Here is a 25,327-nt window from a genome sequence, read left to right on the forward strand (position 1 = left end):
ACGTCTTGAAGTTGGGATTGCAAAAACCATCAAATCATTACTTGGTTTCAAAATACATCAATTCTTGCATTTTATAAAGAACTTGGTTATTATGAATCTACAAAGGAAATTTGGGACATGCTAAAATAGCATTATATCACAAGTGATTTGACTTTTCAATATCACCTAGGAAGTGTTCTGCACCATATGACTCAAGAACCAGGTCAATCTATACAGGATTTTTATGCTCAAATGCATTCTATTTGGGATTAAATTGCTATGTCAAAACCTATTTGGGACAACATTGAAGATGCACAAAAATTTTAGAAATACAGGAATGAAGACCAATTGATTCAATTTTTAATGGCTATACGAAGTGAATTTGAGAATACATGAGCCTCTTTATTGCACATGGTACCATGATCAACCCTTAATGAAGCAATTGCTCAATTAGTTTCAAAAGAAACTCATCTTGGATCCCTACGCTCCCAACGTCATGACTCATTTATGATAGTTTCTGATAGTCATTCCACTCCAATGGTTGTTGCTGTTGCACCTGTACCTAAGGTTGGATCTAATGGCTCTAATGAATGTTGTTATTACGAAAAAAACATCTCACTTCTTTTGTCGTCTCTTTTTTTTTCATCCCCACTTGATTTTTTGTGATTTCTCCGATCCTTGAAATAATTTCTATTATTGAAGAATGATTAGATGTATCCAGACCATCTGATATTCTTTTGAATGACACAAATCATGTCACTTAGTCCCAAGCTATGTCTAGCTTTTTAAACAACCAAAAATTGTGGAGAATTATTATTGGCGATATCAATGCCATAAATCAAGGTACGAGGGAAATTGATGTTAAATATAGGGAACTCTTAATGATTGGGATTGCAAAAACCATCAAACCATTACTTGGTTTCAAAATACATCAATTCTCGCTATTTATGAAAAACTTGGTTATTATGAATTTGTGAAGGAAATTTGGGACATGTTGAAATAGCATTATGTTACAAGTGATTTAACTTTTCAATATCACTTAGGAAGTGTTCTGCACCATATGACTCAAGAACCAGGTCAATCTTCCAAGATTTTTATGCTAAAATGCATTCTATTTGGGATCAAATTGCAATGTCAAAATATTTGGGACAACATTGAAGATGCACAAAAATTTCAAAAATAAAGGAATGAATACCAATTGATTCAATTTTTAATGGCTTTACGAAATGAATTTGAGAATACATGAGCCTCTTTATTGCACATGGTACCATTACCAACCCTTGATCAAGCAATTGCTCAATTAATTTTAGAAGAAAATCAAGCTAATTTAATTTTTAAGGTCATACAATTAGACAATTTTTGGAGCCCATTTCACTTCAAGCTAATTCTCCTTCCATTGTTGCTGCTTTGCTTACTTTAGTTTATTTTATTGTTTGGCATTCTTGGTTAGGTCATGTTTCTTTTATTCGTTTATGTCTTCTAGTTTCTTGTGGAAAATTATGTATTGTTCAAGATGAACATGTGATTTGTGAGTCATGTCAACTTGCAAAACAAGTAAAATTTCTTTTTCCTATTAGTAATTCTACATCTTTGGAACCATTTGATTTAGTTCATTCTAACATTTGGGGACCAACCCTTTTACTACTTTTGGTGGTTCTCCTTTTTTTGTTACCTTTATTAATGATTTTTCTCGATATACATGGATTTTTCTAATGTATAATCATTTTGAACTGCATGGGTTATATTCTACCTTTACACACATGGTTCAAACTCAATTCTTATGCACCATTAAAATACTTGGGACTGATAATGCCATAGAATACAAGGAATACAATCATCTACAATTTCTCAAAGCACAACGTACTATTTTACAACACTCTCGTCTTGGTACCTCACAATAAAATAGTAAAGCTAAACAAAAACATAGACACATTTTAGAGACTGTTCATGTTTTATTCATTTTCTCATCATGTCTTGAACGCTTTTGGGAAGAAGCTACTCTTATAGTTGTGTACAATATAACTTGTATTCCTTCTTCTATTAGTAATAATCAATCCCCTTATAAGCGTCTCCTTGGGTGCTCTCCTAATTATAATTTGCTCAAATTTTTTGGGTGTGCTTGTTTTGTTCATTTGCAACCACACGAGTATAACAAGTTAGAACCTCAGGCTAGATTATGTTGTTTTTTTTTTATATTCTACTACACATAAAGGTTATAAGTGTTGTAAGTTCTATGTAATTCATAAGTATTTTTAAATACCTTTGCCTCTTTGTAATGTTAGCCAAAATAGACAAATAATTTTTTAGAGCATGAAAGAATTTATTGGACAAAATTTTGCTGGAACAACACATATATTAATCGAAATACAAGTAGTATGTATGCTACTTTTTAGTTTTATCAATTTTCTTGTTGAAATGGCTTATGAAATTCGATTCAAAGAGCCTCCTGTTCAGGGAATGTTTTGATATTTTTCAAATCATACCAGTCTGCATGTGTCGACTTTACCTTCGGGAAGGTCAAATACATTGAAGTATAGTAGAATAAAATTGAAGTTATAGCTTAGTTGCTTTGATTTTTTTGCCTGTCATGTGTATGTTTAATTAATCATAGTGAACCATTTCTGCTATTATTTCACAAATATGAGATACAAGGAAGTTTGACAATGAAAGACTTAAATCCACGCGTCACTCTTTATATGGAATACCATGTGCTGCATCTATTCTAGTTTTTTATGCTATTCAAAGTCTACTGGCAGTAGGAACACAGTCAGTAAAACCATTTTTTAGTTACTGAAATTTCCAGATTATAGGACCTTATAATTTAATTTGGTGTAACAGGGCATTTTTAATATGTATGATGCTGGTATGAATGATAAAAGTCTTAAGGATATTTGTTGTTGGTAGTTACCTTAGAGAATAAGCTTTTTTACTTTATTTCATATGATAATATTTTGGTTCCTTGAATTTGATATTTGTTCTTTTCTGATTTTAGGGATGGTATAATAAAGGTGATTTGCGACCATAACGTTGAAGGGCATCTTGTAAGTGATCCTAAACTGTTACGTTTCAAACATTTGGAGGTTTGTAATCAAATTACTAAATTTTATTTGTCTTTTTCAAAAATGAAATAATCTATGTTAGATTTTAGTTGACACAACTTTTGACACCATTTTGCTTCTTAACTATGCATTTCATTTTCTGATACATAAAATATTGTGTTTATATTTGTTTTTCTGACACTCCCAACAAAATCAAGGTTTTTTGGTCAGCTTCTCAAAAGAAAATGAAATCTAGGTATTGATTCTTGGTATTTGGAGTTGCAAGTTCTTGTTATAAGGTACTCTATTTACACCTGTGAATTTTGCATTCTAAGTATAAGAAATTGTCTTTCCCGGATTTCATAGTTGTTCCAACTCTGGAACTGATTCAGTTTTTTATTTTGTTTTTCTAGGTTAAGTGAGTTGGCTTATTCATTGTTATTTGAATCCTAACCTTAGAAGATGCTTCCTGCAAATTTATTGTCCTTCACCATCTGCCCACTTGCCTATCCAAATTTAAGAACAATTAGGAATCCTATGTTTACTTTTCACCTGCCGGGTGGATCTTCTTTTCAAGTTAAATGGACTATGATTGCGTTGCAAGAGGAGTTTTTGTCCTTTTATTATATGTTGCACTTTTGGATAGATTAGCCAGAGATTTTGGTTATATTAGTTTCTGACTTTGGCTATTTGGGTTGCAGATTTTAGCTGAAACCATTGCAGACAAAGGATTGCAAACTTTTGTAAGGTTTAAACCATTGTTCTGAAGACTTCTATAAAGTGTTTGTGAATTGTTGTATTGTTGAAACTATTAATTAACTATATAAAAAAAACGTATTAAATAAAGATAAATTAGGTCAGTCAGATACAAATTAAGGGTATTTAAGTAATTTTGTATTAATAAGAATATAAAATAATAATAAAATAAACCAAAAGGGTATTATAGTAATTGTATATTTAGTGTACTATTTATGTTAAGAGTTAGTGTTTGGGTGCTAAAATGTTATCAATGCTAAGTAAGGGTGAAAAAGTGTTTTTGCACCAAAACTTGGGTGGGAACCTGTTCGTTACCCTACATTAATAATTGTGGTTGACTGTCTTATTGATTGCGATGGTTTCGATCCATTCGTTCTACATTTGGAAGAGCCTCTTGCCAGTTTTGACATGGGTCAGAGTTATTGAGAACGAGCAGAGTTAAATTTTCAGGTGTGTTCTTGACTTGTTAACACTTAAAATACCCAGTGCTGCTGCTTTAGATTAATATTTATATATATTTACTCTGTGAGGACCCAAGATCTGATCTTCCTCTCAAGGATTTTATACTGTGATGAAAATTATTGTTATTCATAATCATTTTCTTCAGGATTTAAGCATCTGAAATGAGATATAATATGGGTAGAAGAATTAAAGTCTGAACAAAATAGAGATACATATAGTTTTGGTGTTTTTTCTTGTGCCTTTTTTTTTTCTTTTTGCTTTTGCTGCAGATAATAAACCCTCAAAGTGTAATAAAATAGTGGGACATGAAGTTTAAATAGAAATAAAAGTAATTCTTTTCGGTTTTTCTGATCATGATAAAGTCTGAATTTGTTGTAGTTTGGAGTTCTTTTTTTCTTTTATCATTATATAGAAAGTATGAATCTAACAAATGTAAGAGGCAAAGCACTTGTACTGTACCACATTTTGACATGAAATGATTCCAACTCCCCATCATATTGAGCTACTAAGGTTAATGCCAATCTTATTTTAACCTGTGTTTCACAATTAGTGAAAAAAATTAAAAATTAAGGTCTCTAATTTCATGTCAAGCATGTATCCTACATACCAGTCGTTCAATTAATACACAGAAGTAATATATACACATATACTCCACCGTACAACTCATTCATCTCATTCCATTTTTAAACAGGATTCCTATCAACCGATTGCATTCATCCGTAACAGCCAGCTATAGACCTTATAGCCAAATTCATACTGTTTCCGTACTATCCTTTCATGCATAATATTCTGACAAACACATAAGACCACAGATCAAGCTACAACACATCCCATTCTTCACGAGTAATCTTATGGCAATCAGCAAAACGAAACAACTCTTGAGATCCTACTAGTTACTGGTTTCTTCGAAGCTTGAAGATTTGATTTGAAGCCGTTTGATCACTTTTCTTTTCCACTTTACCACCTTGCCAAAACTTCGTCAGATGCTGTTACACAGACAATTCAAAACGCTCAAAATTCTCTTCCCTCTCTGGATAAGGATGCATGAAATGTGGGATATGAAAATATCCCAAAATCAACACAGAAGTGCCTTATATAAAATCTTTCTGTAATGACATGTACAGGCATGCATGCTTGTATCCATGGCCTTGCATCCCTTTAAAATTTCCAACATGACGCATTATTCATCTAGCTGACATGACACATAATGTACGGGCACACATTCTTCATGTGTTACATCTTCTTAAATATTTAATACTTAGTTTAATTTTAATCCCAACTCAAACCGAAATCAAATATAATCACAATATGATCGTGTCTATGGGTGTTACATCTCTTAATTCATCAATTTGATCGTGTTTTTATATTATAAAGCCATTTACATGTTATGGGTGTCACATCTTCTGATTTTGGAACTATATCCCAAGATTGATTCTTTACAAGAGCTTTCATTTCCTCTTCCATGACTTTTCTCCCTTAGACTTTATATGATCCCTCTTCATAAGATATGAGTTCTTTTTTCAGCTACCAATGCAACATACATTATCATATTTGGGATTTGACGTCATTTGTCTCATTGATCTTCTCAACTTCGGTGCTTATATTTCACTTTCATCAATAGTTATTTTTCACTCATATTTGCCATGGCTTTTCTTGCGCTTCACATTTATGTATCTTAGGTTCTACAGCAACTTCTACGATATGTTGTTTTTGTTTTGCCTACTCTTCAAATATCTCTCGCAATTCTTCTTCTAACTATTTAGAATCAGACAAAACTACATGTTGTGAAGTCCACGACAATGAACCTTCATTAAACGCAACATTCCTTGACACATACCATTAGTATTAGTTGGATCACAACACCATCATCCTTTATTTCTTTCATCAACACTGGAAAAACTACACATGACTGCCTTCTTGTTAAACTCACCAAGTAGATGATCCTGTATAAATGCATAGCAAACATAACAGAATACTCTAAAATGACCCACTGTGGGTTTCAATCTCCATAATATATCAAAGGGAGCCATAAATCCAAATTTCAATACTTGAAGTCTATTGATAATGTTTGTATACAATAGAATTAAATAAAACTTTTGTATATATTTTTTGTATTGATACATGTGTGAATTTATACATGACAAACACCCTATGCAAGGAAATAGAATAATTATACAATAGGAACAATATACATAATAAACTAAAGTAGGAAAATGTATACTTTAGATATTTTCTAACTTAAGTTTGTAATATACATTAGGAAAGCATCTGGGAGGATAAACTTTGGTAAAGATATCAACTATTTGATCAATAGAGGATAAGGAAGAAAGATGAGGGGTGTCATTGACTAAATGATAACGAACAAAGGGACAATTTATCTCAATGTGTTTAGTGCACATATGAAAAATATCATTGTGAGCAATTTGGATGACACTTTGATTATTATAATAGATGTTTGTAGTTTTTTGCCCATTTGAGTTCAAAAATAATATCTACAAGTACTCTATACTCTGTCTCTATACTTGAACAAGAAACAACTATTTACTTTTCAATATACTATGAGAGGAGAGAATATCCTAGAATGAAGCAATAACCTGTGGTGGAACGTATGTTTATGGGATCACTTACCCAATCAATATCAGAATATGCACATAGTACAAGTGAAGACTGAACAAAAAAATAAAGACTGTGAAACAAAGTACTTTTGATATAAAGGATGTGAAGAATTGGCATAGAGTGAGTAGTAAAAGGCAAGCTTTTAAGAACCAGACCAGACCATGAACCATTTTGAGGGCTGACTTTGGTTGAATCAATCAAACCATTTTGATTGGTTGATTCAATCAGATTTTTAGTTTTGCGTAAAAACCTAAAAAAAAATTAGTCTGATTACATAACAACACATTCATAATGTAAAAGTTAGAAGTCATCAACACATAACAACATCATACATAAAATTACACAGGAGCATGCTTATTAGTTTATAAATTACAAATTACAAATTACAATGTAGTATGTTCACAAATTACAACTCAAACATAAAATATACATTCGTCATCAGTATCATGAGTAGAACATTATTCGTCACCTGGTAAGTGCTGTCGTCGACACCCAAATTAAAATCCTAAATTCCTAAAACAAAAATGTAGTAAAAGAAAGTAAAGATCGTTCCCTCAAAGAGTTTCAATTAGTACATCATCAAAAATCAATCAAAACAAAGAAATAAAGGGGTTTTGAATTGAATGCGAATTATAATTAAAAACTGTAAATAAAAATTCAGCAAGATAATCTAAACAAATAATCAATTAAACAAACTTTTATCTATGATCAAATCCACCATTAGAACTATGATTGATCATTGACAACCAAAAATATCAAATTAATTATTCAAATATTCGTTGTAGTGTTAATTACATGTCTTTCCTTATGGTTAGTTAATCAAAAACATGTATTCTAGTTAACCCTTATTGATTAACAACTCGGATACGATCTCGAATTTAATTAAGCAATAGCATTACGAATTAGAAAGACCAACGAAACAAGACAACACAAGCATACGACGGTGCATTTAATCTAGTTGAATATTTTCCCTAAGTATTAGATGGATTGAACAATTACGAATTTAGCATCTAAACTAACATTAGATCATATTAATCAATTAACTAATCGTACGCCTTAGTAATCAACTAATACAATCATAATAAATAATCCAGGAAAATAATCAATACTTGAATAATTAAAAAGATGCATTAAAGAATAAAAATTAATCTCACAACTTGTAGTTCCATGGTTTCAGATCCCTTCAACCAAGAGAAAAGAGTTTAGCCACTGTAAACCATCCTAAGCCAGCCAAAATTCTAAAAAAATGTTTCTACTAACTACAATGATCCCCAACAAAATAAAAATAAAAATATATATATTTTCTCCCCCACTCAGATCCGAGAATAAAAGGTAATCATAATCTCCTAATCTAGCCAAATAAAAGGAAATGATTTATATTTTGATATATATTCTTCCCCCAAAATATCTTTTCTTATCTATCTAAAATAATCCTTTTTTTCAGCTAATAATCACCTCTTCTCTAGAAAGAAAATTTTGACTTTTGTGGAATATCTCAGCTGATCTGGACGTCCAGATTTGAATTTCAAATTCTACTCTCGTCATTACACTTGCCCACGCCTACTCAACATCATAGATTTTGTTAACTGGTAAGTCTACTCCAATTTTAGTCTTCTTGGCCCAAACTTCACTCCAAAAATATTCAAAACTTCCTAAATACAAAAGATAAATAATTCCATTAGATTGAATTAAATTTCCACATAACATCAGGAAATAAGAAATTAAAATAATAACAATTAACGACATTATCATCACCTTAAATTATTCTTGGGTTATTGTGAACAAAACTTTACTAATGGAATAAATACATAAAATTACAAATCCATAAGAATAACAATTTTAGATTGGAGCAATCAACATTACCAATTAACATTATCATAAATTTCCAGAAACTATCATATATGCTTATTAAGAATACATTTAGATTTAGGCATTTGACATTACCAATTGATGTCGTCAAGACTCGCCAATCTTTCCCAAAAGTCGTTGTTAGAATCGCCACAGTGCTAGTGAACTATAGAGTTCACAATGAAGCAAACCTGAAAAAATAGCCAAACTTGGAGAAGAAAAGTCAGTGACACCAAGCTTTTTGTAATTCGTTGTTGTGAATCGTCATCTGAACCTACGTACTTTGTTGTCAGCCGTCATCGTTGAACCTGAACCTACGCAACATTAGTATACATCATCTTTTTGTAAAGTGTCATCATGAACTATTATCAAATGTCCTCAATAGCTAGTGTCACATGTCATCAAACATCATCTGCAACCATCATCACATGTCGTTAGCAATTTGGCTAATGAGTTTAGTATAGGTCACAACAGCAACGATGCACATGAAAAGGCTAAAGGAGTTAGGTTTTTACAAAAAAAAAATTTCAAATTTAAAAAACTAGATTGCTTCTAAACTAGATTGGATCGAGAAATGGAAAAAAATCATCGATTCTCCGTAGTCCAATATGAAATTTTATAGAAAATAGTTTTATCTGCAGTAGGAACTATCTAAGGTGCCTATTGGCTAATGGTAAAGCTAAATTTGGCAAACTATACTCTTAGAGTTTGGTTAAGTCTATTTAAAGCTTTGCAAAGATAACAAACCTTACTAGGAAGAAGATTATGTCTAGGTGGAGGTTTCATATAGACTTCCTCAAAAAGGTGCCCATTCAAAAAAGCATTTTTCACACCCTTGGTTAGTGATAAAAGACTACGAGCAGAAGTGATGTGAGTCACTAGAACAAAGGTCTCCTCATAATCAATACTATACTCCTAAACAAAGCCTTTTGTCACTAACCAAACTTTAAAGCATTCCACTATGCCATAGACACGGGCTTTTAATTTTGTAAACTCATTTACATCTCACAACATATTTACTAAATGGTAAGTCAACCAAATCCCACATGTGAGTTTTTTCTAAGGCTTATAATTCTCCTTGCATTGTTTATTGACAAAAAGGATTCACTCAAGTTTTTGTGTAAGAGAAAAGTTCATGCAAAGAAACAATGGTAAAGTAATAATAATGGCGCATTCTAGTGGGCTTGATATTTGAGGAAGAACTTGATTGAGGCTAGATAAGTAACATGTTTCAAGATCGATTGTAGCATAATCATTTGTATGTCATGCATTAAAAAGGTTAGGAGAAGGTGAAGTAGCTTCATTAGTTGAGTCAGGAAAGAAATCAACATACAAATTTGTGAAGAATGGTGAATTGTTTTTAGACAAAAGAAAATCATACAAAGTGAAGAACATTTTATGTTCCAAAAATGTAGCATGTCAAGAGATACAAAAATGTTTAGAGATAAGATCTGAACAATGATAATCTTTATATTCAATACAATAATTTGTAACACCTATTTCCCAGTACATATCCTTAACTGGAATATAAACCCAAAAAAATGTGTTAACTTAAATCTGGTTTCAAAATACAGGGAAAATTAAAAGCATGATATTTAAACTCATCCTAACATGCTACGTGCAAAAACATGTAAAGTCAATAAATTGAATAGCCATATTAATAAACTTCAATATTGAAATCCATATATATGTGTTTAAGATTATAAACCAAATAAGTAAAGTGCATACATAAACTTCATAGACACATAACACAAATATCCAAAAATAATTATCATAATGATAGTAATGCCCTTCCTTTCATGGAATAACCCATTTTGATTCGCTGGGTCCCTCACAATCTTGCTACTCATCTCTCCTATATGCAAAACCATAACAAGAAACACGGTGAGTGATAAACACTCAGTAAGTAGGTGAACTCTCAACAACTTGCTTGCAATAACTCAAAATCAATGTTTTATCTCTAAATCACAATGTGACAATCATAGATATTTTTCCAGCATCCTAAATACTCATCCAAATGATTTTAACACACCTATGCCATAACTCTATCGATAGTGTCATCTTGGATGAGTAATGTCATATGATGTATATCGATATCCCAAATGTTAGGTGTAGGCATAAACATCTCAAATGTCTATTATAGAAGTATACCCTATACATCGTTAGTCGAGCTTTGGGTTAATGAAACCATGGTCACATGAGGAGTTAGACCACTAGTCCCTCTTGGTCTCACACATGTATCTCAAATGCTAAGTTACCCAGCATTGAGTGCATAATATATCTCACGGGTATCTATATTTCTCAAATAGCCTTTTTGCTTTCACAATACTACCATACTACACACTATTGGTGGCTAAAGTGATATACATTGCTTTTTGTTTTTAACTTGGATCCATTTTAATCGAGATCCATGTCATTATCTATATAGTTGGGCACTCCTAAAACATCCAACTAATCTATTTCATCTTCGTTATGATCTTTTAATGCTTATCCGCTTCTTAGTATATAGCATAAAGGTAGAATTGTCATTTTTTTCTGTACACAAACAAGTATCCAATAACCTTTCTCCCCTATTTATTCGCACACCTCATGAATAGGCATCGTATTTAACCTTAACAAGCATTCATTTGACCATTTTGACTAATGATAGTCTAATGGCATTAATCATTTTCACCAACCACGATAGTTCATCTCCTATGGTGAGCTTGTATCTTAAAACACCATGAATGAGTGTTCATTCCATACCGAACGATCGTTCATGATAAAACCCAAGAACAAACATACATTAAGTGCATAAGGAACTACTGTCTTGAACAATAACGAACAACTGTCCATGTCATTCATTAACATTTGAATATTGATAACCTATTAGTTTCTACATTTTCCAAATAAAATAACACAAACTAAACATGTATATTCATCCAAAAAGTCTTTAAGCACCTTATCATGCTTCTTTATTAATAATAAACTCAAAATACATAATACATATATAGATCATAATTTCTCATATTTAACCTTAACATTTTCAATCACATCACAAAGATACATATACATATGTGCATATGAAACTAACCAAGCCTCTTATTGTTTATCAAAATCAACAGTTAGATTACAAGGTTCATCATCTAATATAGTTGCCTTTACCTAACACATTCCACTAACCAGAATTCATAATCAACCAAAGAAGAAAATCATCTACTTACCCCTCTTCCGACGAAAGCATGATCTCCACGTGGCAAGGTTGTTCCTAATGTCTTGGATTACTCCCAAAATCCTCTCTTTCCTCACTTCTATGCTTTGAAAGTTTTAAAACTAAGAATATGCCAACAACCTATGTAACTTCTTTTTATTTTGTATTTGAAACCACATGAACGATTATTCACTATTCATGGACTATCATCCCAGTCATTTTTCACTTAAATACATATTTTGAAATCATAGCAAAACTAGTCCTTATCCAATTTCAAATTCAATGAACTAAGGAATCGACATGCATGGTTATTCATCATTCTAGACTTAGCCATTTTCATGTGATCAATGCAAAATGATGAATTTGCCTTTCTCAAGGCATAAACAAGCATCCACCCCTATGGTGCACGTCTATTCCATCTCTTAAAAAAAAAAATTCAATTCCAAAACATCTCCAATTCAAATAACAATGCAAAAAGACAAGACCACCCTTAAGCGTACTTATGGGTGTTATATAACCTAAAAAACAATAAAGCCTAGATTGAGGTTCATGTTTGGATCGTTCATATGGATATAGAAAAACAAAACAAGTAGATCTAAAGACTTGAAGAGTATTGTAATAAGGGAATTTACTATATAAACATTCATAAGTGCTTCGGTTACCAGTTATTGTAGTGGGAATATGATTGATTGTGTGGAAATTAATAAGAGTTGCTTCTCCCTAAAATTGTTCAGGATATGAGATAGAGATCAAAAGAGTATGTACAATGTCTAAAATGTTTCTATGTTTCCATTCTACCTGACCGTTTTATTGAAAGGTATTAGGATAAGATCAATGAACAGTAGTGTCATATTGAGAGAAAAGGTTAAGAAGTTTAGTATCTTTATACTCTATAGTTGTTCAAAGAGCTTTAATGACACAAGTGAACTGAGTTTTCACAATAACAACAAAGGTCACATAAATCTCTAGTAACTATGAGTGATTTTTTATAAAATATATCCAAGTAAAATGAAAATGATCATTAATGAAAAGCATAAAATGAGTAATTCCTGTAATTGTAGCTATAAAAGAAGACCCCTAAGTATTTGTATGCACAAAGTCAAAAATAGTAAAAGAAATAAAAATGTTATTATTAAAGGACAAAGCATGACATTTGCTAAGTTCACAAGAAGCACAATCAAAACTATCATGTTTAACATTTCCTAAAAGACCACTAGAACAAAAAGACTTCAAACAAAAAGAGGAAACATAACCAAGAAGAGAATGCCAAGTTGAAAAAGACACAAAGGCAACACACTTTGAAACATTAGGAGGAATAGATGTAATTTGGGAAAAAAACTAAAGAAACGTCAATTCAAATAGACAATCAACTTTACACCCACTCCCAAAGATCTGCCCCATTTACAAGTCTTACATATAACAACCATGATGAGAATAATGTATATCAAGGGTAAGATCGCATAATTATCCAATAGAAATAAAATTGAGAAAGAGTTTAGGAACAAAAAAGGTATTAGATAGTGATAAGGCGGTGGTAGAGATATCGCTAACATGACTAATAGACAAATATGAGTTATTAGTAGTATGAATAATAGGAGAATTAGATACAACCATTTTAGACGAAAAAATGTGAGAATCAGTAGTCATGTGATTACAACTTGTAGAATCAAAGTGCCAAAAAGATGATGTACTTGGAATGAAAGATAAAACAAAAGAACTGGAGGTACTAATGATGGATTATGTTAAGGCCCGTTTCAAAGTGTCAAAGTCTACTTGACTAATAAGCTCATCTAATGTAAAGGAAGAACTAGAAGACGATCTCTCAATGGTAGCAACAATTGTATTATGAGTAAAATCTTACCAATTTTAGACTTAGATTGACTGTATCATGCAGTATCTTGCTTGGATTACAACTTAAAACATTTTGAGATGACATGATATGGTTTGTCGCAATATCGATAAGTCACTTTACACTGAGACGAAAAGGAGGTCGGAGTAGCCAAAATAGTACTAATGGATACTAAATATTGTTAACACTTCAAGGTAGCTAGACAAGTCTCCTTAGTACATAATTTTGTAACCATTGTGTCAAGATTAGGAAAGAAATCCCTATGTGGCAAAGAGGATCTTACTTATTCAAATTCATTAATTAACATCACAGAAACCTAATAGACTCTAAACTCATCCCGCTCTTTTGCATAAAGAATTGTATCATGTGCATAATGTTATTTTGGTTTAGGTAGAGATAATTGGTCTCATAAAGCAGTCATCTTAGATAAAAAATCATTAATCAAGTAACTTGGTTTTTTATGCTTGTGGTTAAAAGCACTATAGAGTTGAAATCAATGAATGACATTGGTAGTACAGTATCGTTTGGCAAACACATCCTAGACCTTTTTTTAGCAATTTTGAGATGTCCAAATTGAAGTTTAATGGATGAAACACAAGTATTACAAAACCATGTAATAATTTGATAGTTTTGGTATCCTATTCTTAAAGCACTATGATATAAGTTTTAGCCTTTAAGAAAATTAAACATTTCTTTAACCCAAATAACATAACTCGTACCAGTAAAAATGGTACTGATGGTGATGATATCTCTAACATTTCCATGGAATAAATAACTCCAAATAATATTTAGGTCTAACACAACCAATAATAAATCCAATAGTAAGCCCAAAGTAACACAACCGAACAAGCAAATAGTAACCAATAATCCAATATCCAAGTCAAAAGAACACAACCCAAGAAACTAATATCCAGCGCAAAATAAAACGACCAAATATAAGAAATAGCAATTCAATCTCCAAATAAAAGTAGAAAAAAATTCAAGGCAAAGCTGCTACAACTCACAACTTCAAAAGTCATCGAAGATCTCTATTGAAAGCTAGAAAAATCTATCAAAAATACATCTAAAATGGAATCAAAAGTTAGAACCCTTTACCAAAAAATGCATCTAAAACAAAATCAAAAGTTATTCATTGCTAAGAGAGATTTTTGGTGAGAAGAAAACCCCAAATGCACCGTCGGTTGTAAAAAATGACATAAACAATTGGAAGAATTTAAAAGTAGTCATGAAAAGACCAACTGATGGTTAGAAAATAAAGGTCGATGTTGGAGAGAGAGAAACAAGAAAAAGAAACCCATGAAGCCTAAGTTGGTGGTCGAAAACTGAGATGATAGTAATAAAAAAAAGACTTGGGAGGCTGGGATGTGTGTGTGTTGGGGAGGGGGGGTTTCAAATTGATAGTTTTCAAACCTAAGGGGTGGCAATTATGAGAAGAAAATTGAAATCCCTAGGTTCATGGTTCAAATAAGTTGTTTTTAAAACTAGTAAAGGGTAAAGGGATAATATGACTCTGATACCATATAAACAATAGAATTGAATAAAACTTTTGTATGTATTTTGTTTATTGATACATATGTGAATTTATTCATGAGTAACACCCTATACGAGGAAATGATATAATTATACAATAGGAAAACCAATATACACAATAAACTAAAATAGGAGTATGTATTCACTAGATATATTTTAACAATGTTAATTCTTGTTCTCATACATCCGACCTAGAAATGACCATGAAGATTTTCAATATATAACATGTTTCTACAAGATGTTTGTTTTTCCATTCTGCAATGCCATGTTGTTGAGTGTGCTTGGACAAGTCAATTGTTATTGGACTGATGAAGATAGCTAGAAAACTCATCAGAATTGTAGTCTCCCCTATTATCATTATGCAGGATTTGAATTTTCCTCTAACATCATTTTCACTATTCATCTTGAATTCTTTAAAATTAGCTTGACTTTTGGCTGCTTTTTTTTTCAGGAAATAAACCCAAACATATTTAAAATAATCATCAATAAAGGTCATCACATAATGCAAGTAATTTATTTACCATTGTTTTTCCATCCCAAATACATATGAATGAATTAACTAGTTGGTTGCTTGGCTTGAAAAGTTTACTCTTCATATGGCAGTTGACATGTTTTTTTCCTAATTGACAACCAACACATATAGTATCAGTGCCAACATAAAGATCAGGTAGTCCTTTTAAAGAAGACTTTGTCATCATCATCTTCAGTTTGTGATTATTAAAAAAATCAGGTGCACTCTCTTTTGTTACCATCATCCCTGACAAAGGGAGTGCACTCCTCTTTCAAGCTGCGAATGAGAAATCGACCCATGAGTGCTTCACTAATCTCCTCATTTGTATCTAACTTTGAAGTTTCAACAAAAAGGTTTTTCGACTAATAAAAATATTCTAAAATTATGATACCTTCTTGTGACTCTTTCTAGCTCATTTTCCAAAAGTTGTAGCCTTGTTGTATTCATTTTGGTAAACATCCTCTCAAGATTCTCCCAAACATGTCTTGGAGGGTTGACATCACAAAATGATCAATGAACTCCTTGCTAATTGATGTCCTTCAATGAAAGAGAGCTTTTTCACACTTGATCTTCCATTTCCTTCATGGTTTGACAATTTCAAGCTAGTTAGCTAGATTTATAGAATCAGCATCAGTGACTCAATCGTCTTGACCTTGAAGGTAAGCTTCCACACACATTCTTCAATACTTGTAGTTTGTTGCTACAAGTTTCTCGACACTATGCGTATGAGTACTATTTCCTCCTTTTCTCAACTCCACATTGTATAGTAAGAATATTCTATCAACAACAACTCAATATTCTCCAATGAAAGAAACAAAGACCCTCAACCTTGCTTTTATACTATGTAACAGAAAAGGACAGGAAATTCTAAATAAAGTAATAAGAAATTACTATTTAGATAGCAATCTAAATTTCTTATTGAACCATGTAAAAAGATTACATCAGATGCTTAAATTTATACATTTAGAGTTAACAAACTCTTTTAAAGAAAATCATTAACAGCATCCACGAAATCTTACAAATATAGAGCAAAATTTAAGCAAGATGGATTTGAAATATGATTTTTCAAGGAGCTTTGTCATGACAGCAAACAGATTCAGTCAATAAGCTTGATCTTGTGACCCAACACTAATCTCATATGAGGTGTGATGGCTCCACCCCACAATATGAACTAAATGAGTCAACGGATAAACTTCTTACTACATTTAATAAGTAAATGCAACAGTTAATGGGTAGAATAGGAGCGACCAACAACAAATGTGACCTGCTACAAACATGTATCAAGAATCTGCTAATTAAGGTTTTTCGTTTAAAAATTGCATTAAATTGTATGTAAAGAGATGCATTGAAATAGTGTCACAAATAGAAAACGAAATGAATACTCTCTCCTTCACCTTGTAATCTTCTCTAAATATATATTTTGGATTTTTCTCGTAAGTCATGTATTTTTTGTCTTGAGCATATTGCATTTCTTTGTTGTTTACTTTCTTCATGGTTTCACAGCAACCTGATCGATGTTTCATAACATAAAATTAGAATCTTGATCTTAATCAGCAATTCCATTTCGTTTTAGGATTCTAAAAGTACTAATATTTGCAGCTTGTTTGGCTTAAAATTAAAACGTATCAACTTGTTAGACACATTAAATCTTCAAAAATATTTGCAGGATGGCTGATCCAGCGACTATAACGGCAACAGTCATAGCTGGCGTGGATTTTGTAATAAAACAAGGCAAAGGCATAATCAACCCTCTGAAGAGGAAACATGGTTACGTAAAAAATATCACAGAGAACTACGACAGACTTGACGCGGAGTATAATAAACTTTGCACTCGAGAGAATGATATAAAAATCGGACTGGAGAGATGCAAAACAGAAGAAGACGAGACAGGGGAAAGCCAATTATGGCGTAAAAACGTGGGAAAGATGAAAGATGACGTCGAAGCATTGAAGAGTAAGTATCATAAACGTCCAACAGGATCTATACACTATTTTAATCTCATGAAACTTGGTAAAAGAATTGTGAAAAAGACGGAGGAGGTAGTTTCTCTTTGGAATGAACGGGAAAAAATACCAAGTCCAACGGTTAAGAAGCCGCCCGTTCTACATACAAGCATTCCTACCAACAAAATTATCAAATTCCCATCTGTTGAAGAAACTGTTAGAAAGCTACAGGAGTATCTTGCAGAAGAAAATATCAAAACAGTTGGCGTTGGGGGACCAATAGGAGTTGGGAAAAGTACAATAATGAATCGTCTGCAGCAAGAAATTGAGAAACCTAATAACTTTGTGTTTTTAATAAATGTGGGCAAGAAAGGAGATGAAAGATACATACAGAATGAGCTTCTGAAGCGGCTCAAGGAAAAGCCCGAAGAACTCAGCGATGAAGAAAAAAAGCAGAGGATTTATGAAAAGCTGAAGAACTACCAGAATTATTTCTTGTTGCTTGATGACGTTTTTGCAAACGTTGAATTGGAAAAAGTTGGCATTAACTATGAACATAAGGGAAAGATGGTCATTGCGTCGAGGTATAAACGAGTTTTTATGCGCATGGATAAAGTTATAGAAGTGAAGAGACTGTCAGAGGAGGATGCCCAAAATATGTTCTGGGATAGAGTTCCCAAGGAATTGAAGGATAATCCAGACATCAAGAGAGAAGCAGAATTGATTATCAAGTTCTGCAGTGGCATGCCATACCTCATAAAGTTGATAGGAAATTACTTGACTGAAATGAGTCTTGCAGAAGATGTAAACCGTGCAGCAGTATGGCGAAACACTCGGCATGCATTAACATCACCAACTGGGGAGCCCAAGGGAGATTTGGAAACAGTTTACAAGTCCCTTAAACTTGAAATTGACAGGCTGAAAACAAATGACAGGTCTTGCTTTCTATATTTGGCAAGTTTTTCCTCTACCCATGAACTTCTTCGTGATAATATAATTGAATGTTGGAGAGCTGAACAATTCTTAGAGGATTACAAAAAGCTTGGGACGGCCCGTGACGAGGGGTGTCGTCTATTGGTGTCTTTTGTCAACAATTTTCTTCTGGAAAAGGGAACCAAGGAGGCACAATACAAGATGTTCGAGTTTTATCAACGACTCGCCTCTAGATTTGCCAAAAACAACAAGAATTATATTCAAAAATCAAGGATCTTTGTGATGAGCGATTCATCCTCATCCACTTTGCCAGATGAATGCAATTCTGAAAGAATCTCCACATTGTTACTTAAGGGAATTAGTTGCCTTCCACAGTTTCCATCACCAGTCTATGAATTCCTTCGACTTCTTGAATTACACAAAGCAAAGATTGCAACTCTTCCTTCATCAATCTCCACTTTGACGAATCTCAAAGCCATGTACTTAAAGAACTGTGATCAATTAAGAGTACTCTGCGATGAGGTGGGAAAACTTCATAATCTCGAAATTCTTGACATACGTCATACTGGAATTTATAATTTGCCTCCGGTAGTAGGAAATTTGACTACTCTTAAGTGTTTGAGAGTTTCAATTAGGAACCAAGTTAATGGTTCTGCCGGGGAGATGATTCCTCCCAAGGTAATTGCACGGCTTCGTTCACTGGAAGAGTTGGGTATTGATGCAAATCCAACTGATGGAAGATGGAATCAGATTGTAGAGAGTATTGTTGCGGACGTTGCTACTCTTACAGAATTGACCACTCTCTGGTTCTACTTTCCTATGCTGAATAGCTTCGAGACATTTATTAGTCAAAGTAAGTCATGGAATAGGAACCATGAACAGGAAGATAAAAGATTCAGATCATTCAATATCATTGTTGGTCAGCAGCAAGAAGATTCTCTTACTGAATTTGATGACTCTAGATGGTCAGATGAAAAGAGGTTGAGATTCTCCGCAGGTGATCTTCTTTTTATTGTGACTTCAAGTTTTTTGTTAAATACTTGATGAACAGAATCGAGTTTAAATTCATCTTTATATGACTATATTCATACAGGTGAAGCCTTTCCTGATGAGATTTTAAAGGTATTGGAGGAAGCATCGTCTTTTGAGCTAATTGCTCATAAAGCTGCCAATTTATCAGTTTTCAGAGCTGATAATACAGCAAGGCTTGAAATTTGTACAATAAAAAATTGCCCTGAAATGACGAGCATTATTGATGGTCACAACGCTGCGTTTCAACGCCTAAAGAAGTTGTACATAGATGATCTTCCAAAATTGGAGCACATTTGGAAAAATCCAGTAGTACCACCGAATAGCCTTACCAGTCTCACAATTTTAAAGATAAAAGGATGCCACAGTCTAAGAGTTCTATTCTCAGGGACTATGGTTTTGGGACTTAAACTGTTACAACAGATTCAAATTGAGGACTGCCAAGTCATTAAAGAAATTATAGAGGATGGAAGCGTAGCTGATTCTGGGGCCTTTCCGAATTTGAAGGAGTTGGAACTCATTAATCTTCCCTTATTGTCTAATATATGCAATGTTGCAACATCGACCTGGAATTCTTTGGAAATGCTGAAGATTGATGCATGTGTGGAGCTAAAAAATTTCCCATCTACATTCCAGAAGGCAGAGAAATTGAAATGCATTTATTGGACTCAAAGTCAATGGAACCAATTGGTTTGGCCCAATGATAACGATGTTACAAAAAACCGTTTCCAAAATCTGCATCAACCCATATGAGGTAACTTAAAAGACAACTCTTTTAGATGTATTTCTTTGCTTTGGAACTTGATGGCAATCACCAATATTTACAAGACTTATTTGCAAGCATGGATTTTATCTTTCGGGGCATGCAGAAGGATGTCAGTTTTCAATTTTTTTTTTTTTCCCTTGTAGTTGTGCTTCCGGATATTGCAGCCTTTCTTTTTGGAGTTCATGTTAAATAAAAAGCACCGACTCTCTCACTCTCTACAAAATTCTTTCTCCAAGAACCTAGAAACCAAAATCTCCAGCCTTGCAACAGCCTCTCCAAGAAGCTTGCAGAAAATTTTAAGCCGGTTACTTAACCGACATCAAGAAGTATGAATAAGGGTCATGACCCAACATATGGGTTCGCAGAAAAAGTGTGTTGTGAGTGTGAGCTGAGTGTGTGTAGTAAGTGTGTCATATGAGTGTTAAGAATTTGTGAGCTGTGAGTGAAAAATATTGTGAAGTGTGTGAGTGTGGTTTAGTACAATATAGTAATTGTTGTCATTAATATTGTTTTATAATCACCACTTTTGTTCGACAGTTTAACTGATGGTTGATGATATTGGCAAGTTGTTTAATTCCTTCCTTTCTAGGATCCAAGTATAATTCTGAGTAAAAAGTTGTATTATCTATGTTTGAAGAGTAGAGCCCTTCAATTTCATGTTTGGTTAATGAATTGATTCTTCCAACATTCTCTGTTTTTTGGGTTTCTTGCTATTCTCTTTGTCCAACTTCTGTGTTCCTTCATTTTCTGCCTAAATTGTAAGAATTTTTCTTTTACGTAACTTAATATTAATTATAATTTTGATTTAATTAAAACCGGATAATTAAATAATCTTATACAAATGTGTTTAATTTGATCAATAAGGGTTTGATGATCTATGTAAATGGTTTATTCGTATTTGTTGTATGATAATGTCTCACATTTTATAAGGGGTTATCTGAATTCAGATTATGTGGATTCTCAAGTGTGAACCACATATCCAGTAGTAAAGCGAGTACGATTTACGGTATAATAGGTGCAATCTATCATGAACATGCAACTTGTGAGTATATGTGTCAAGTATCTATTCACTAGGTTTAAATATAAAAATTGTATTAAATTGCATTAAACTGTATGTAAAGTGGAAGAATGTGAGAATAAAATATTATCTTCTTCGTCTTATAATTTTTTCCACCTAGATTGAAGTTTTCTCCATAGTTTTTTCATAGTTATTCTATATTAGGTTTTCCATGTGAATACTTATGTTCTTGTATCGAGTATTTACGCATGATATTCATTTTCTTTGGGTTTTCATAACAAAATTTCCACATTAATTGATGGGAATCACCAGGATGTTTGTTTTTCACCTTCAGAAATCTGTGAGGGCATTGTAACTCTTATGAAATGTTGAAAGAGGAATAATGTGAGAAGCAAGTGCACCTAGTTTTAAATAACAAATTTGGTATTAAGATAATGTGCCACCATATTATTAAATGTTACTTTATCATCACTTATTTCAATTTTTCGAAGACATTATTTTGATATCAAATTTGATACTCAAAGCTAGATATGCATGACTTTATTATAATATGGGTTTCTCAAATTTTAATTCCTAACATGATATCAAGGAAATATATACAAAAAAATTGTGCAAACCTTCTAAATCAACCTTAAGCGAGGTGTATTTCAACCATACAGGACAATATGAAGGAAAATAACACTTCTAACAAAATGATTAAACTTGCTCAAAGGAAACTCATAAACTTAGCAATATCCAGAAGAAGAAACACAACTGAAAATTGACATCCTACAACATCCAAAGATCAGAATCAGCAACGTCTGAAAAAATATTCATTCAAGAAAAAAGAGTTCGGCGCTTAACTTCTGGAAATGCATGCCTACGAAAAAAAAATCGAGGATTTCCACAAATTTGTCTTGCAAAGGTGATTGTAATCTGAAAGCTAGAAAATTACATCTAAATTATTTAGTATAGTGATTATAGGACTAATCATTTTACTTAGAGTTTTACCTGTTTAATATGGTCGGTTTGATCCTTAAAAGGCACTTGACTCAAGTAAGAATCCATCATTAACAAAAATAAATTAATTAATTAACTTGGAGAATTTCTGCAAATTAGCCTTGTAAAGGTGATTGTAATCTGAAAGCAAGGCAAAGATTTACATATAAACTATTGATCCTTTTCCAAATATGCTCGAATTTGGGAAGACGGTCAATCTGCAACCTATTTAAGCTTTGAAATGCATCACAATTCGTACATTATGTTAACAAATATGGCACATATGTTAGTGTGTAAAATTCCATATTTTTCGACATTTAATTTCCTTGATTTGTCATATTTAATTTGTTAATTATTCGATTAATTGTTTGTTTTAGGAAATTGGGCATTAATTGCATTATTCTGAGAAAAGATACAAAATAAAAGAAATTTAGAGTTGTCACGTATCAAGACAGAATGATGACAAAATACATAGGAGATGGCTAATTGTGGAAAGGAGAGAATCGCGCTATTTATTGAGAAATTCACAGTTGAAGACTTAATTGACAATTGGAGGAAGTTCAAGTCCTTTGGATGATATTTAGCACAAAAAATTTTTCAATGACTAAAGCAGACCTGACATTAACAAAAGGACAATTACTCTCTGTTTTAGGGTTTTTGTTTTTTAGCATCCTTTTCTTTTAGAAAGAAACAGAGTCGCAACCCTTCGCTGGTTCTTCTTCAATTAGGATAGGATTTTTATTTTAATTTTCGGTGAAGCCATGAACATAAACATGAGTGGCTAACTCTTTTCTTTAGTCGAGTAATCAGAAGCATGGTTCTACGACGATTGTGAGATCTTCTTTACCCTTTTTTTTTTTTAAATATTTAATTTATTCCTGATTTTATTTATTGTTGTCTTGTTCAATTAAATAGGAGACGTCTTATTTATTTTGGATTAAAAACAACTTTGCTAGATTAAATTATTGAATCCGTAATTGTTTGATGGTTTAATCATAAGTGGCTGACTAGCATGCTTGGTGAAGTAAAATAATTATTGTATGTTAGTGGAATAGGTCAATCTAATTTAAACAAAAACAACGTATGTATTTTGTTGATTAGAATCGGTGGCTTTTCTAATTTTTAATTCTGTTTTCAATTTAAATTCTAAGATCGTATTTAGAACTGATTGAAAAACAAGAGAAGTGATTAAAGAATGTTTCTTAATTACCAACACCTAAGGAAAAGTAGAACAACGAACGTCTTGATGTTTCATAACCGGTTTATTTAAAAGGAAAAATTAATCTTTTTATCGATGATCAATTGAATTAAACCATACCTGAATTACTTGACTAGAACTCGTCTTATTATTGTTTCAATCTAGTTTTCTGATTACTTTGATTATTTAATTCTGAATTAATTTATTTTTGTTTATTTGTAGGATTTGAAACAACAAAATCCCTCTTGCTTTATTTTGTTAGATTTCAGATAAATAACTCAATCTCTGTGGATATGACTCTACTTGCCCTATCTATAAGTTTTCATTAAGAGAGTAGAAAATTTTATTTTTGATGGATTCGACATCCATCAAATTTTGGTGTTGTTGCTAGGAATTGGTATTGATAATTTGTTTGAAATTTTTTTTTAATTTTTGCTTAATTTTTTATGACCCGTTTGTACCCTGTAGGAGAACTTCAATTTGATCTCAAAATCGAGAAGACTGCAAGACAACTCTACAAGGAAACTAAATTAAGTAAAGTTTCTTCTTCTTCATCTTTTGGAATTAGTTTAGGAGAGGATTTAACAAATACAAAAGTAGCAGCAATGGTCGAACGAGAGCTTACTTTGAGGGAGATGACTATACCTGTCATTAATCAACAACCTCTGTGCATTGCCTATCCAAACATCGATGCCAATTTTGAACTCAAATTAAGTTTGATCCATTTATTGCCTACTTTCCGAGGATTATCAACCTCTGTGCATTGCCTATCCAAACATCGATGCCAATTTTGAACTCAAATTAAGTTTGATCCATTTATTGCCTACTTTCCGAGGATTATCAAGTGAGGACCCTTATATACACTTGAAAGAATTTCATGTTGTTTGTTCCACTATGAAACCACAAAGGGTAAGTGAAGAGCAAATTAAACTGCATGCTTTCCCTTTCTCTTTAACTGATAAGGCTAAGGATTGGCTATATTATTTACCATCAGGTTCTATCAATAGTTGGGATGAGCTTAAAAGACAATTCTTAGAAAAATTCTTTCCTGCTTCTAGGGCCACCTCCATTAGAAAGGAAATATGTGGGATTAGGCAACATAGTGGGGAGAAACTTTATGAGTATTGGGAGAGTTTTAATCAGCTTTGTGCTAATTGTCCTCATCATCAAATTTCTGATCAGCTATTAATTCAATATTTTTATGAAGGTTTATTGTTGTCTGACAAGAATTTGATTGATACAGCAAGTGGTGGAGCTTTGGTTAATAAAACTTTAACAGAAGCAAAAAGATTGATCTCAACAATTATCGCCAATACTCAGCAATTTGGCATTAGACAAAATGCAACTATGAGAAGGGTTAATGAGGTAAGCAATAATAATCCTCTTGAGCAAAGACTTGATAAACTCACCTCTTTGTTAGAAAAATTTGTAGTGAATCACCAACAAGTGAAGGCTTGCGGGATCTGTTCAAACATGAAGCACTGTACAGACACATGCCCTACACTTCAGGAGGACACACATGAGGATGTTAATGTCGTAGGGGGTTATCAGAACCAAAAGAGGTATGATCCGTACTCAAATAACTATAATCCGGGATGGAGAGATCACCCAAATTTTAGTTATGGCCAAAAGAATAATAACTTCCAGCAGCTTGGATACCAAAATAGGTTGCCCCCTCCTTAA

General features: G+C 32.6%; 2 protein-coding genes across 2 annotated transcripts; both read left to right on the forward strand.

The window, feature by feature from the left end:
* The first annotated feature begins 4,125 nt into the window (after window positions 1–4,125).
* LOC123220880 (disease resistance protein At4g27190-like) lies at window positions 4,126–20,437 on the forward strand. The gene is made up of 3 exons (XM_044643467.1): window positions 4,126–4,223; window positions 17,446–19,652; window positions 19,749–20,437. Exons 2-3 carry the CDS (start codon window positions 17,447–17,449, stop codon window positions 20,435–20,437), a joined length of 2,895 nt encoding a protein of 964 aa, XP_044499402.1. The 5' UTR covers window positions 4,126–4,223; window position 17,446.
* A 4,101-nt stretch (window positions 20,438–24,538) lies between these two features.
* On the forward strand, window positions 24,539–25,327 carry LOC123220881. Its single transcript, XM_044643468.1, has one exon. The coding sequence runs from the start codon at window positions 24,539–24,541 to the stop codon at window positions 25,325–25,327; it is 789 nt and encodes a 262-aa protein (XP_044499403.1).

The sequence above is a fragment of the Mangifera indica genome, chromosome 7 (assembly GCF_011075055.1).
Source record: "Mangifera indica cultivar Alphonso chromosome 7, CATAS_Mindica_2.1, whole genome shotgun sequence".
Lineage (NCBI taxonomy): Eukaryota > Viridiplantae > Streptophyta > Magnoliopsida > Sapindales > Anacardiaceae > Mangifera > Mangifera indica.